Source organism: Babylonia areolata, chromosome 10 (assembly GCF_041734735.1).
Source record: "Babylonia areolata isolate BAREFJ2019XMU chromosome 10, ASM4173473v1, whole genome shotgun sequence".
NCBI classification, from domain to species: Eukaryota; Metazoa; Mollusca; class Gastropoda; order Neogastropoda; family Buccinidae; genus Babylonia; species Babylonia areolata.
Genome location: NC_134885.1, coordinates 40642027 through 40656505, shown reverse-complemented (window position 1 = coordinate 40656505; position 14479 = coordinate 40642027). Strand labels below are relative to the sequence as shown.

The window sequence follows — 14479 nt, the reverse complement described above, 5'->3', positions numbered from 1 at the left end:
ATGACGGAGGTTATCAGGGAGCTTGTTCCACGTCTTTGGCGATTGAAAAGAAAACGATCTCTGTCCATATGTCCATACGTCAGGTTTTCCTGACGTTTTGTGAAAATATCGCCTTTGGATCAAGGGCTGATTAATCCACCTTGCTGTTGACTGGGGTTGGTATCCGAAAACACACCAACAGGTTTATGTAAAGACTTGTACAACGACGAGCCCCAGCCCATATGTCAGTGATACACGAGAACGATTTTGGTTGTGGCCCTTTTCTGTGTCTAGATCCAGGATGTTGTACACAATTTCACTACTGGGAATGTTGGAAGGTGGCATCGCGGACATTGATGTTCAGAATGATATCTGCTGAGGAGCATGTTTGTTGATCTTCCACAGTGGTGACACAAGCTCCACAATACATCTACAGACTGGAGGAATATAGAATGCAACCAAAACAGACCACCTCCACAAACATTTCAAATGGGCATGCACTTCACTAAGTCGATGGTTTCACTCAACACACACACACATTCATACAAACATATGTGCGCGCACACACACACTCGCACACACTCGCACACACACACACACACACACACACACACACACACACACACACACACACACACACACACACACACACACACTGTACCAGATAAGGCTTGCTGTAGGCCACAGGCAGAGCAGCCTGATGCCATCCTTCCCCGTGATCTCCACTCACGGACCACTTGGCTATTCCTTTTTGCAGATGGTTGTCCACCAGACTGACGGTCAGGGAAGGAGGGGAGGGGCCCTGTGGGGGAGAGGAAGGGACATGCATGGTGAACCAGAACTGCAGACAGTGCGGGTTGGTCACAGGAAAGCCTGGGAACAGAGAGCTCACCAGCATGGCGAACTCTGTGACCGTCGACGTTTTGGAACTGCCGGAGTTCATGTAGATGTAGTGACCTGGAGAGAACAGAGTGAGGGTGTGAAGGATAGTGTGTGTGTGTGTGTGTGTGTGTGTGTGTGTGGAAGCGAGGGGGTGTTTACAAATGTGAACCTGTGGGATTTATTTATTCATATGATGTTGATGAATTACAAAGTACCACACTGGTGATCACACACACACGTCCGTTCACGCACACCCACAACCCCTCCCCCCCCCCCCCGCCCCTGCTCCCCCCCCCCCCGGACACACACACAAAAACAACACATACAAACACACGTACACACGGACACACACATACACACACATACACACGCAGACACACACACACACACACACACAACCTTCAGCAGTGTGTGTGGTGTGGTCAGCGGACGGTCCATTGACCAGAGGACCGTGGTGAAGGGACCAGTCCAGCTGATCACCACCCCCCTCCACGTTCCGCCACGTGCACGGTGTGTCCGCCTCAAAGCTACAGTCATCACTTCCTGCTGCACACTCACACACAGCGGGCAGGTCACAGCTCTTGCCGACAGGGTTAGGTTGCATGAATGATCTTCGCAGTGGTAAGTTTGCTTGGTGTTAAGAATGTTCTTAGAATTGTGGGATTTGTGAATTATTCGAGAGAAGGGCGTCTTTCTTTCTTTCTTTGTTTCTTTTTTTGAATTTAACGTCTTTTTACTGGTAAGTGACAGTAGAGGGGTGGTGGGGGTGGGGTTTGGGGGGGTGTTGGTGCGGGGAGGGGGGGGGGGTAGTACGTATGTGTGCGCGCGTGGGGGTTGGGAGGTGGAGAGTGGTGTGATGGGAAGAGGTGGTGGGATGACCGATACAGGATAAGAGACATAAAAAGTGACAGAACTTAACAGGAAGATCAACGGAAGATTGAAGTAACTGAGAGTAAAGTATAACTACCTAAAACATTCCTGTAACAGGATTAAGCATAATCATTATAATAAAAACATAATCAAAAGAAGAGCATCTGTGTCGGACGCACTGTGAGAGTTTATACAGTCCAGGGCTGGTTCGCATGAGTGATCTTAAGCTTGTTTCGCGTATAGTGTGTTCCTTAGTTTATGGAATTAGCGCGAAATTAAAAGAAAGTTTCTTAATTTTAGGAATAATCAGCGCAGAATTAGAAATAAAAATCTTGATGAACTCTAAGACAACGTAGCACTGTGAAATTGCTGATGGAACCCAGTCCTGGTTTCACCTGGTCATGGCAATGTCCACACTTTTCCCTCACGTCTGCTATAGTTTGATGTGCAGTGTACAATCCAACAATGTGTATCTGCCTGTTCTGAAAACTTGAAAGTGTCATTTCAGAATGACATAGGGATCGGCCAAACCCAGTTTTCTTAGGTTCATTTGCTGTAACGTACTGTAAATGTTATCCAGCTATCAATCTCATGAGAGTGAGATAATTCAACATAAGGTTGGTATGGTGGACATTTCTGGGGTCTTGATTCATTCTGCGTGTAAAAGGGTAGTAATAACTCTGCTTGCTTTGTCTTTGATATTCTAACAGTCCTCGCCACCGTTAGGTCTGGCTTCATGGAAATGTTGTTGCTTTGAATCACTGATCTTGAACCAACACCAGAACACAAAATGATCGAATGTCCTTTTTCCTCCACAAAAATTTTAAGACTGGTTCAGTTTTGGAGAAATCACTTTCTCGTAATGTTTTGTACTGTGACTGCTGTTTCTAAATGATAATTTTTCATGTTCTTCCCCAACAAATCGATGTAATGTATATTGTTCTTTTACGCTTATGGCCTAATCAATAAATTGTCTGTATCCATACCAATAACTTAAATTGCACTCGCGTGTGTGTTTGAGTGAGTGTGTGTGTGAATGAATATATATATATATATATATATATAAGTGTGTGTGTGTGTGTATGTGTGTGGGGGGGGGGGTGCACATGGTGCCGTGTAGTGTGGCGTGGAACAGTACAAACAGGTAGTTACTTTGTGCTGCAGGTTTCGGTGTGGGCGATGTTCTCATGTGTGTTGGTGACGTGGACGTTTGTGTGGTTGGCCTTGGTGTTGACGACCCTGAAAATAACAAGAAGATTTTAACATGGCAGCTGTAAAGTCATAAATTAAACGGAAACATCCAAAACGGAGACAACTGCGCACACACGCAAACAGACGCAAAATCTAATAATGATATTGCTTATAGCCCAGCCAACCACAAAGATGCCGTTTTAGGACTGATAACCCGTCAATTCTTAACAAAAAGTTGAAGAGAAACCTTCATGTTTGTCTCTCTGGGACAGAGGATGATAATGCGTTGTTCCATCATCGGTAGGCATCCTCAGTGGACACACAGCTCTGTGTATCGATCTCGAGCAACTGCAAAGCACTAGCGGTGGTCGCCCAAGAATCTCGAATATCCACACTCCATTTCTCGTAGGGGCACGCCAGCTGTTCTATCAGTAACAGCGGTCTTAAGCTGCCAAGGCTGAAGATTTGCCCATGAGTCCGGCCTTGAAGTGATCTTTGTTTATATTCTTTGGCCGTCCCTGGTTGTGGTGCGTCATGCGCCAGCTCCCCATACAAGAGCTGTCTGAAATTTCTGGACCCTTCCATGCGGATGGCATGGCCAGAACAATGAAACTTGGCCTGGAGGATATTGGCTTCGATACTTGTGGTACCAGCTCCGTCCAGGATTTCTATGTTAGAAATATATTCTGCCAGCGTATCTGCATCATTGGCTGTAGGGAACGAGTGAGGAATTGCTAGCCAGCCGTTTGATGTACAGCAGTACAAAGTTCATGATTCGGAGCCATAGAGTAGTGTGAGAACTACCGCATTATGGCATACCTTGAGTTGAGACATGGAGATGAGGGATGAGAGCGCACAACGAAACCTCAGCGTGGTAGATGAAATAGTGTAAACACCATTGCTCACGGACAGTCCCACCCTCTCGACCTCAGAAGTTCGGGTTCAGGGGTGGGTTGCACAAGCTATATTAGCAGTGGTAAGTTTGCTTGGTGTCAGGAATGTTCTTGCATCTGTGGAATTAGAGAATGATTTGAAAGAAGAGCGTCAGTGTCTGACGCGATATGAGAGTTTTTGTACAGTCCAGGGCTGGTTTGCGTGAGTGGTCTTAAGCTTGTTTCGCGTTGAGTGTTCCTTAGTCCATGGAATTAGCACAAAATTAGAAAAAAAACACCTTAACTCTAAGACAGCGTAGTGCTATGCTATAAAATCGCTGATGCAAGCCAGTCGAGTGGCGCAAAGAAATCGTTACGTCTGGGAACGTCTTTGGCTGCTGTACGGATGGCCGTGTCGCCTTTCGTGCTCTGACATTCCACGGTGTGCTGCTGCATTGCCTTGTCCGGATATGAATCCTGAAGATTTCCTTCGACTGATCTTCCGAAGCAGTTTTCTCATGTAAAGAATAAGCAAGTCGTTAGGGAGTTTGAAATCAGTGTACTCCCTCTCTTAGATAGGCTGCCAAGCCAGGCTGACAAGTCCCATCTAACTGAATAAAGCATCTGGTTTGTAGGCGCCAGTCACCCGCCTCCGCCTTTTCTGGTGCTGTTAAAAACAACGGCTTCGCATGGCTTAGAGGCTAAGCCCCACGGGAAGGCCAGGAGCTGGACTCTGGCTGTGAACGTCTGTCTGAGGATGCCATTTGGAGTCTTTTACAGGCAGTGGGTGCTTATCCCCTCACCAGTTCTGGGTATAAAAACATTGGAAGCCAAAAATATTCCTGAAAGATGAATTAGAATACTGTAAAAAAAAAAAAAGGACTGTTTCACCCACCCAAGCACAGGCACGCTCACACAGACACAGACAGACACACTCACACACTCACACACACACGCGCGCGCGCACACACACACACACACATGCACGCACGCACGCACGCACGCACGCACGCACGCACGCACACACACACACACACACACACACACACACACGTGAACGCTTGCTCACACACATAAGTAACAGGCATATTATATTTCTTCATTTAAAACAAAACGTTTCATTCCAGACATCCGATTCAAGACAAAACCAATGCATTCCTGTGACCTCGCATTAAAATCCCCCTATAAACTGACTTTTTTTTTATATGAATTACTCGATCGGCGAAATCTTTTCATTCGCTGGTGGGGTGGGTGTTGTGGAGGATATCTTTTCAGTTACTTCTCCATATTTTTGGCACCAACTAATTCAGACATAAAGACAAGACCCCACATTGATAAAAAGGCATGACAAGACGAGACCAGGCAGGCTAGGACAAGACAAGAAAGGACAGGACAGGGCAAGACAGGAAAAAAAAGGACAAGAAAAGGCATGGCAAGACAGGACAGGGCAGGGCAGAGATCGAGACAAAACAATACAAGACAGGCCGAGACGATGCAAGACAAGACACGACGTGCTTATTCCAGGAAACTTCACAGTGATATGACATCAAATATCCCTACAGGAAGGCAGGAAGGCGTGGAACGAGCACTTAGATGACAAGACAGGACAAGACAAGACAAGACAGAGATAGACATGACAGGACAAGACGAGACAAGACAAGACAGAGATAGACATGACAGGACAAGACAAGACAAGACGGAGATAGACATGACATGACAAGACAAGACAAGACTGAGATAGACATGACAGGACAAGACGAGACAAGACAAGACAGAGATAGATATGACAGGACAGGACAAGACAAGACAGAGATAGACAGGACAAGACAAGACAAGACAGAAATAGACATGACAGGACAAGACAAGACAAGACAGAGATAGACAGGACAGGACAAGACAGAGATAGACAGGACAGGACAAGACAAGACAAGACAGAGATAGACAGGACAGGACAAGACAGAGATAGACAGGACAGGACAAGACAGAGATAGACAGGACAGGACAAGACAAGACAAGACAGAGATAGACAGGACAGGACAAGACAGAGATAGACATGACAGGACAAGACAAGACAAGACAGAGATAGACAGGACAGGACAAGACAGAGATAGGACAGGACAAGACAGAGATAGACATGACAGGACAAGACAAGACAAGACAGAGATAGACAGGACAGGACAAGACAAGACAGAGATAGACAGGACAGGACAAGACAGAGATAGACAGGACAGGACAAGACAAGACAAGACAGAGATAGACAGGACAGGACAAGACAGAGATAGACATGACAGGACAAGACAAGACAAGACAGAGATAGACAGGACAGGACAAGACAAAACAAGACAGAGATAGACAGGACAAGACAAAACAAGACAAGACAGAGATAGACAGGACAGGACAAGACAAGACAGAGATAGACAGGACAGGACAGGACAAGACAAGACAGAGATAGACAGGACAGGACAAGACAAGACAAGACAGAAATAGACATGACAGGACAAGACAAGACAAGACAGAGATAGACAGGACAGGACAAGACAAGACAAGACAGAGATAGACATGACAGGAAAGGGCAGTAGACTGAAGGAAAAAAAACAAGACAGGACAAGACAAGACAAGATGGGACAGGACAAGGCAGAACAAGAAAACAGGTGTATAATTCAGGAGATCCCGCAGTGATATGGCAACCAACTGTTTCGAAAGGAAGGTGTGAGGAAGACGTGGACCGAGCACTTACCCGCCACGTCGCACGGTCCGCGGACCACAGAGACGTCATCAATGGCCATGTCACTGGACTCCCCGGACCCAAGGGCGCCCAGGAACAGCATCTGTCAACACAGAAGGCCTACCTCCTGCACCGTGTCTTGAAGAAGGAAAAGGAGAATTGCAGCAAAAGCAATTGCAGCAGTGGTGCATTAGAGCAACAGAAGTAACAGCCCAACAATGACCAACAGAACAGCAGAGGAGGCATCAGCTGTCCGGACGTCCTAGGCTAGAATTCGATTGTAGTGGATAATGCAATGCCCCAATTACATCCTAACTATTTCGGTCAAGAGGGTTTCCGAACAGTTGGTGTTGGGATGGTTCCGAAAGATCAACTAACCTTCAAGGCTACAGCACTAAGCGCTAAGAGCCAGTGCAATCTTGCCTGGTCAGAGAGTAATAGTCCTTCATAAAAGACCTAGCTGTAACTGAATTCCCAATGCAGTGGAAAACCATTGATCACACAACTCTCACTTTGCTCTTGGCCCAACCATAAGCTTATGCCAATCCCTGAAACAATCCCAACATTGAGCCATGAAGTAATGGCAGAAGAAGCAGTACAGCTGAAGTAGTAGCAACAGCAGAAGCAGCAGTAGTTGCAGCAGCAACAGCAGTAGTTTTGGTAGAAGCAGTAGCAGTAAACAGCAGTACCCTTCTTGGCTGTGAGGCATCAATGTTGACGGCAGCTTCCTTCCAGCCTTGACCTTGGTTTCCAGACCGCTGCCACACAATGCCCCCGGTCTTTAGGTCAGAGCTCCTGGCCTGCAAGGTCAAGGTCCCCATGGAGCTGCCGTGCATGTTGTACCAGAACCGAACACAAACAGCAGGGGAGTGCCAGTCCAGGATGGGAGACAGCAGGTAGGCCTGTTTGTGGGCACCTCCCTCCGGAGGTGTCGCTTCCATGTACATGTAGTGACCTGGACGATCATAGTTATGGCGTGGTCATCATGTGCTGGGACTACCACAACATGAGGCAAAACTACAAGAAAATGAATCACTGGTTCAATGGCAAAGAACTTTCTTGGTAGACTGAAAGCATAATTGGGAGTGCAGGCAGGCCTGTTTGTGGGCGCTTCCCTTAGCGGGTTTGCTTCCTAGTATGTGTATAGTGATCTGCATGGTTATATATCGTTGTCATGATGTACTGCAAAAATCAGAATACTGGCAAAACAGAACCAGAAACAAGAGGGTTATCACAGGTTCATTTCAAATAATGCCGTCGTGATACTGAACGCGTGATCCTAAGTGCAATTTCAGTTTCGGTTTCAATGAGGTGTCAAGTCGAACGGACTGATCCATGTACGCCATATACACATCTGCATTTCAGATAAACGAACAGTGGGATCAGATGCCTGACCCCTGCATAAAACCCAATGGTCTGACCAGGTCTTGACAGCCTACCCTACGTTTATGTAAAACATTCAAATGAAATAAAGGTATTAAACAATATAAACAGATAGCTTATTTCATTCAAATATACTCGAATGATAGATGCGTAGAAAGAAAATGATTGAGGAGATATAGGAATGAAATTGGGCAACGTTCAGCGAGCTTGTGCAGTGAAGAAAACAGTGGATGTGCCGATGTTAAGTAAAAATGTGCGCTGTTGATGTGACTCTGGCCTTAAAATAGACAACTGAACATAAGGACGCTAGAGATGTTTGACAGCCCAATTACCTGAATTAAAAACCCCAACTTGCTCCACATGTATGCACACTTAAAACACACACACACACACACACACACACACACACACACACACACGGACCTTGGTAACTATCAGGACTCGTTCACGTTTTTCTCGATGGCATCACAGTACCAAGTAGTGAACACAAAATTCCACGGAAGTTTCACAAATCGCCATCCTAGTGTCCCTTGAGGAAACCAAACGTGTGACCAAAGCACACCAAATAGATGGATAAACAAATAAAGAAAGAAATGAATGAATACATAAATAAATAAATAAATAAATAAATAAATAAATAAATGACACATCCAGCATCGCTGTCACACCCCGCAAGACAGCTACCATGTGCTGGGACGGGAGGAAGAGGAGAAAACCTTCAGCCTGACATCACTCACAGTTTTACCACTCTATTCACAAAACGCCTCAGCCGCTTCCTCTTGGTCATGAGCGCTGCTAGTCTGTTTCATCAATCTATCGTTTTGGGAAAGGTCTGATCTATTTTGAAGGAGTTTGCGCATTATTGGTTTAGAGACTGTCCCAGTATTCGTTTGATTTTGCTTTGATTAGCTTTTTGCGTTTTCTTTCAGCCGAGGTGACATTTCAAACCACAGCCCTTGAGCTGCCCACTGTGTGCTGAAGCCCTGTCCGGATTCTAGCCAACACCACCACCACTGGAGATTACGGTTTATGACGCCTTTGAGAACCTGTGGGGGGTACGGCAGCCATCGTCATGGATACTGGAATGAGCTTCTAAAGGAGACAACGAGGAGGAGGAGGAGAAGGAGCAAGAAGAAGAAGAAAAAGAAGCAGCAGCAGCAGCAGCAGCAGCAGCAGCAGCAGCAGCAGTAGTAGCAGTAGTAGTAGTAGTAGAAGAAGAATATACTATACGGTTCTGGTCGTGATCTTCGCTGAGTCATTTGTTATTGTACGTTCGGCTGAGTGTCTACGGTCTGATGAAACTGGATTTGTGCAAGGGTTGCCCAAGCGCAGAATGCACCTTTCATGTCCATACATGGCCACATCAGCCGCCATTACATTCATGAAAAGGATAAATGTTGATGATAATCCAAACATAACAATTCAAACAAGCAGACAAAGAAGGAATGGAGGCAATGTCTGACCGTGACTGTCCCTGAAGGTGTGGTCAGTGCTGGGTCCGGTTCCACCAGAAGGGGTGGGGCCGGCGTGTCTGGTCCAGTCCATGTCGTCATTGGAGATTTGGATATAGCCACACAGGTCAGGGGTCTCGAAGTCACAGTCCACTGAGGTCTTGCTGGCTGGACCTTGGGCTGAACAGAATAAAGTGTGTGAAATTATAGAGACAGTGTAGAAAGGGAGAGAGAGAGAGAGGGGGGGGAGAAGTAGACAGATAGATAAAGACAGATGGACAGACAGAGAGAACGAGAGAGAGAGAGACAGACAGACAGACAGACAGACAGACAGACAGGCCCTTGTGGGCCTACAGTTGTACACTAAAACATATCCTCATGATCATCATTATCGCAAGTTGAAGTTGTGGCGGGGACATGAAGGCTGGAAAGGCAGATGACCTCTCCAACGCTGTACTATTCATCATCGTTCAGTCCTTGATGTTGTCAGACCAACTATCACGTTGTCGCCCGTTGTTGCACAACAAATAAAACACATGTTATACGACAATGATATGAATATAGAGTGTATGTTAAGAATAAACTGTCCTACATACCTTCAGGCTTTTGAGCTTCAGACCTGCAGACCATCACACAACAGACCTTAAGACTACAGACCCTCATACCTTGACACTACAGTCCTACAGACTCACAGACCTTCAAACACACAGACCGTCAAAATACAGACCTACAGACCATCACACCACAGACCTTAAGACTACAGACCCTCATACCTTGACACTACAGTCCTACAGACTCACAGACCTTCAAACACACAGACCGTCAAAATACAGACCTACAGACCATCACACTACATACCTACAGACTTACAAACCTCTATTTTGCTATGGACAACTCTCTTGTTGTGGGTTCTTTCACGTGTGCTGAGTGAATACGGTTTATTGTCTGTTTCGAATGACTACAGACCTACGGACCACAGATCCCCCCCCCCCTCTCTCTCTCTCTCTCTCTCTCTCTCTCTCTGTGTGTGTGTGTGTGTGTGTGTGTGTGTGTGTGTGTGAATACTGAACACTGAAATGTTTAATGCCATTAGCTCTGAGAGAGAGAGAGAGAGAGAGAGAGAGAGAGAGAGAGAGAGAGAGAGAGAGAGAGAGAGAGAGAGTGTGTGAATACTGAACACTGAAATGTTTAATGCCATTAGCTCTGAGAGAGAGAGAGAGAGAGAGAGAGAGAGAGAGAGAGAGTGTGTGTGTGTGTGTGTGTGTGTGTACGTGTGTGAACGAACGAATTTTATTGCTATTAAGCTGTTCAGCCCATTCAGCAATGTGACACAACTAACATCAGTAAGCGCGACGCAATGTCACAGACATGGAGACCATGGCAATGTTTTGTTTTTTCAATGTACAATCATACGACACAATCGTTTTTTATTGAATATCGAGACAGTCACTGACAAGGCGAGGCACAGCAGCGAACACATCTTCCCAGGTAAAATTGGATCAGACCACGAAGAGTTTTCAAGTTTCGTTCTGCACGTGCTTGGGTGTCAGTGTGCTGTGTGTTGTGGATACGTTTTCATTTTGGACAGCTTGCCACGTTCTTCCTCCAACATGTTCTTTTCATCCAATCAGAGACAGTCAGACAGAAAGGAACAGGAAGAGGTGGGGAAAGGAAGATAGAAGAGAGAAATAGCACCATTCCACACTTTCCTTTCTCACTGTTTCCCGGCCACAGGGCTGATGAACTCACCCACAGTGGTGCTGGTCACTGGACAAGGGGTGGCAGTGATGTCATCAATGGCCATGTCACTGGCGTATCCGTTTATTCTTCCCACAAACCTCAGCTGGAAAAGGAAGAGATCGCTTTTTATTTGTGATCTCTGATTGCTCTTTCTCTCTATGTCTGTCTCTCTCTTTCTCTCTCTCTTTCTCGCCGTGTCTGTCTCTGTCGCTGCATCTCTCTCTCTCTCTCCCTCTTTTTTCTTTATTATTTTTATGGCCTTTTTGAATACACAGTGACATGAATTCTACCTGTACAGGTGTACACAGTGACATGAATTCTACCTGTACAGGTGTACACAGTGACATGAATTCTACCTGTACAGGTGTACACAGTGACATGAATTCTACCTGTACAGGTGTACACAGTGACATGATCTCTGCCTGTACAGGTGTACACAGTGATATTAACCCTGCCTGTACAAGTGTACACAGTGATATTAACTCTACCTGTACAGGTGTGCACAGTGACCTCAATTCTACCTGTAAAGCCCTACAGGTGTTCACAGTGACCTCAATTCTACCTGTAAAGCCCTACAGGTGTTCACATTGACCTCAATTCTACCTGTAAAGCCCTACAGGTGTTCACAGTGACCTCAATTCTACCTGTACAGCCCTACAGGTGTTCACATTGACCTTAACTCTACCTGTACAGCCCTACAGGTGTACACAGTGACCTCAACTCTACCTACACAGCCCTACAGGTGTTCACAGTGACCTCAACTCTACCTGCACAGCCCTACAGGTGTTCACATTGACCTTAACTCTACCTGTACAAACCTACAGGTGTTTACAGTGACCTTAACTCTACCTGTACAGGTGTACACAGTGACCTCAATTCTACATGTACAGCCCTACAGGTGTTCACAGTGACCTCAATTCTACCTGTAAAGCCCTACAGGTGTTCACAGTGACCTCAACTCTACCTGTACAAACCTACAGGTGTTTACAGTGACCTTAACTCTACCTGTACAGGTGTACACAGTGACCTCAATTCTACATGTACAGCCCTACAGGTGTTCACAGTGACCTTAACTCTACCTGTACAGCCCTACAGATGTACACAGTGACCTCAACTCTACCTGTACAGCCCTACAGATGTTCACATTGACCTTAACTCTACCTGTACAGCCCTACAGATGTACACAGTGACCTCAACTCTACCTGTACAGCCCTACAGATGTTCACATTGACCTTAACTCTACCTGTACAAACCTACAGGTGTACACAGTGACCTTAACTCTACCTGTACAAACCTACAGGTGTACACAGTGACCTTAACTCTACCTGCACAGCCCTACAGGTGTTCACATTGACCTTAACTCTACCTGTACAAACCTACAGGTGTTTACAGTGACCTTAACTCTACCTGTACAGCCCTACAGATGTACACAGTGACCTCAACTCTACCTGTACAGCCCTACAGATGTACACAGTGACCTCAACTCTACCTGTACAGCCCTACAGGTGTACACAGTGACCTCAACTCTACCTGTACAGCCCTACAGATGTACACAGTGACCTCAACTCTACCTGTACAGCCCTACAGATGTACACAGTGACCTCAACTCTACCTGTACAGCCCTACAGGTGTACGCAGTGACCTCAGCTCTACCTGTTCAGGTGTACACAGTGACCTCTACCTGTACAGGTGTACACAGTGACCTCAGCTCTACCTGTAAAGGTGTACACAGTGACCTCAACTCTACATGTACAGGTGTACACAGTGACCTCAACTCTACCTGTACAGCCCTACAGGTGTACACAGTGACCTCAACTCTACCTGTACAGGTGTACACAGTGACCTCAACTCTACCTGTACAGGTGTACACAGTGACCTCAACTCTACCTGTACAGGTGTACACAGTGACCTCAACTCTACCTGTACAGGTGTACACAGTGACCTGAACTCTACCTGTACAGCCCTGGAGGTGTCCACGCTGACAGACGCCCTGTGCCAGCCTTCCCCCTGGTCCCCAGCCAGACTCCACAGGACGGATGGCCCAGAGGACCCACCCCCTGCAGGTCGGACCTCCAGGGACAAGCTGCCCATCGAGGACCCGTGCATGCTGTACCAGAAGGTCACACAGGTCAAGGACGAGGACCAGTTCAAGGTCGGGGTCACCAACACTGCCGTGTCTCCCTTGTTTCTGCCTGATGCTTCGGTGTACATGTAGTAGCCTGGAAAACGTGGTGGTGTTCGATTAGACGGGTCTGTGCATTTTTTTCAGGTTTGGGTCTTCAGTATATTTTTTTTTTTACTTAGCAATTAACAAAATTGTGGTGTGTACGCTGATAAGGCAAGGCAAGGCAGGGCAAAGAAAGGGGGGCAAAGTAATACAAGGCAAGGCAAGGCAAGGCAAGGCAAGGCAAGGCAAGGCAAGGCAAGGCAAGGCAAGGCAAGGCAAGGCAAGGCAAGGCAAAACAAAGGCAAGGCAGGACAAGGCAAGGCAGGGCAAGGCAAGGCAAGGCAAGGCAGGCAAGGCAAAACAAAGGCAAGGCAAAACAAAGGCAAGGAAGGGCAGGGCAAGGCAAGGCAAGGCAAGGCAGGACAAGGCAAGGCAAGGCAAGGAAAGGAAAGGCAGGGCAAGGAAAGGCAAGGCAAGGCAAGGCAGGGCAAGGCAGGGCAGGGCAAGGCAGGGCAGGGCAGGGCAAGGCAAGGCAAGGCAGGGCAAGGCAAGGCAAGGCAAGGCAAGGCAAATCAAGGCAAGGCAAGGCAAGGAAAGGAAAGGCAGGGCAAGGAAAGGCAAGGCAAGGCAAGGCAGGGCAAGGCAAGGCAGGGCAAGGCAAGGTAAGACAAGGCAAGGCAAGGCACGGCAATGCAAGGCAGGGCAGGGCAAGGCAGGACAAGGCAAGGCAAGGCAAGGCAAGGCAAGGCAGGGCAAGGCAAGGCAAGGCAAGGCAAGAAGTTTATTTCATGTGGTCCATGGAAGCACTGAAACACTATGCACGATCAGCTTTCACACACACCGTATAAACAGAGGAAGTGATGTCAAAAGTAAACAAACACAAAGAAGCCCACAGTAAGTGAATACAACAACAGCTGAACTGAAGCAGAGAAAACATTTATAACCCCATCTGTGACTTTTGCCACTAACCAGTCGTTCAGCCAGTGGCGAGGGGACGATGAAGAGGAATCGTTGAAAAAGAAAACTATTACCTTTAAATCCATCTTCAAGTTTTCAGGGACTCTCTTTCTGTTTGAGGTTTGTCTGATTGGTGATTATTGGGTCGATAGATTGTCTTTCTGGCTGAAACATGATATCTAGAAACGACTATGGAGGTCCAAAATACCTCATGAAATACTGCAATAAAAAACTGGAATCATTAATGGGTTTCTGTGACACC

General features: G+C 46.7%; 1 protein-coding gene across 2 annotated transcripts in view; it reads right to left on the bottom strand.

Moving 5' to 3' along the window:
* The window catches only part of LOC143287003 (MAM and LDL-receptor class A domain-containing protein 1-like), a 34340-nt gene that overhangs the window by 14834 nt on the left and 5027 nt on the right, over window positions 1-14479 (bottom strand). Inside the window, exons 3-10 of one of the 2 annotated variants that reach the window (XM_076595006.1) lie at window positions 13047-13312; window positions 11103-11196; window positions 9366-9533; window positions 7209-7474; window positions 6532-6622; window positions 2884-2970; window positions 1261-1407; window positions 641-936 (exon numbers count right to left, since the gene is read on the bottom strand). In XM_076595006.1, the coding sequence (XP_076451121.1) occupies window positions 641-936; window positions 1261-1407; window positions 2884-2970; window positions 6532-6622; window positions 7209-7474; window positions 9366-9533; window positions 11103-11196; window positions 13047-13312 (1415 nt within the window). The remainder of the gene's footprint in view (window positions 1-640; window positions 937-1260; window positions 1408-2883; window positions 2971-6531; window positions 6623-7208; window positions 7475-9365; window positions 9534-11102; window positions 11197-13046; window positions 13313-14479) is intronic. The other variant, XM_076595007.1, reaches the window with a different exon arrangement.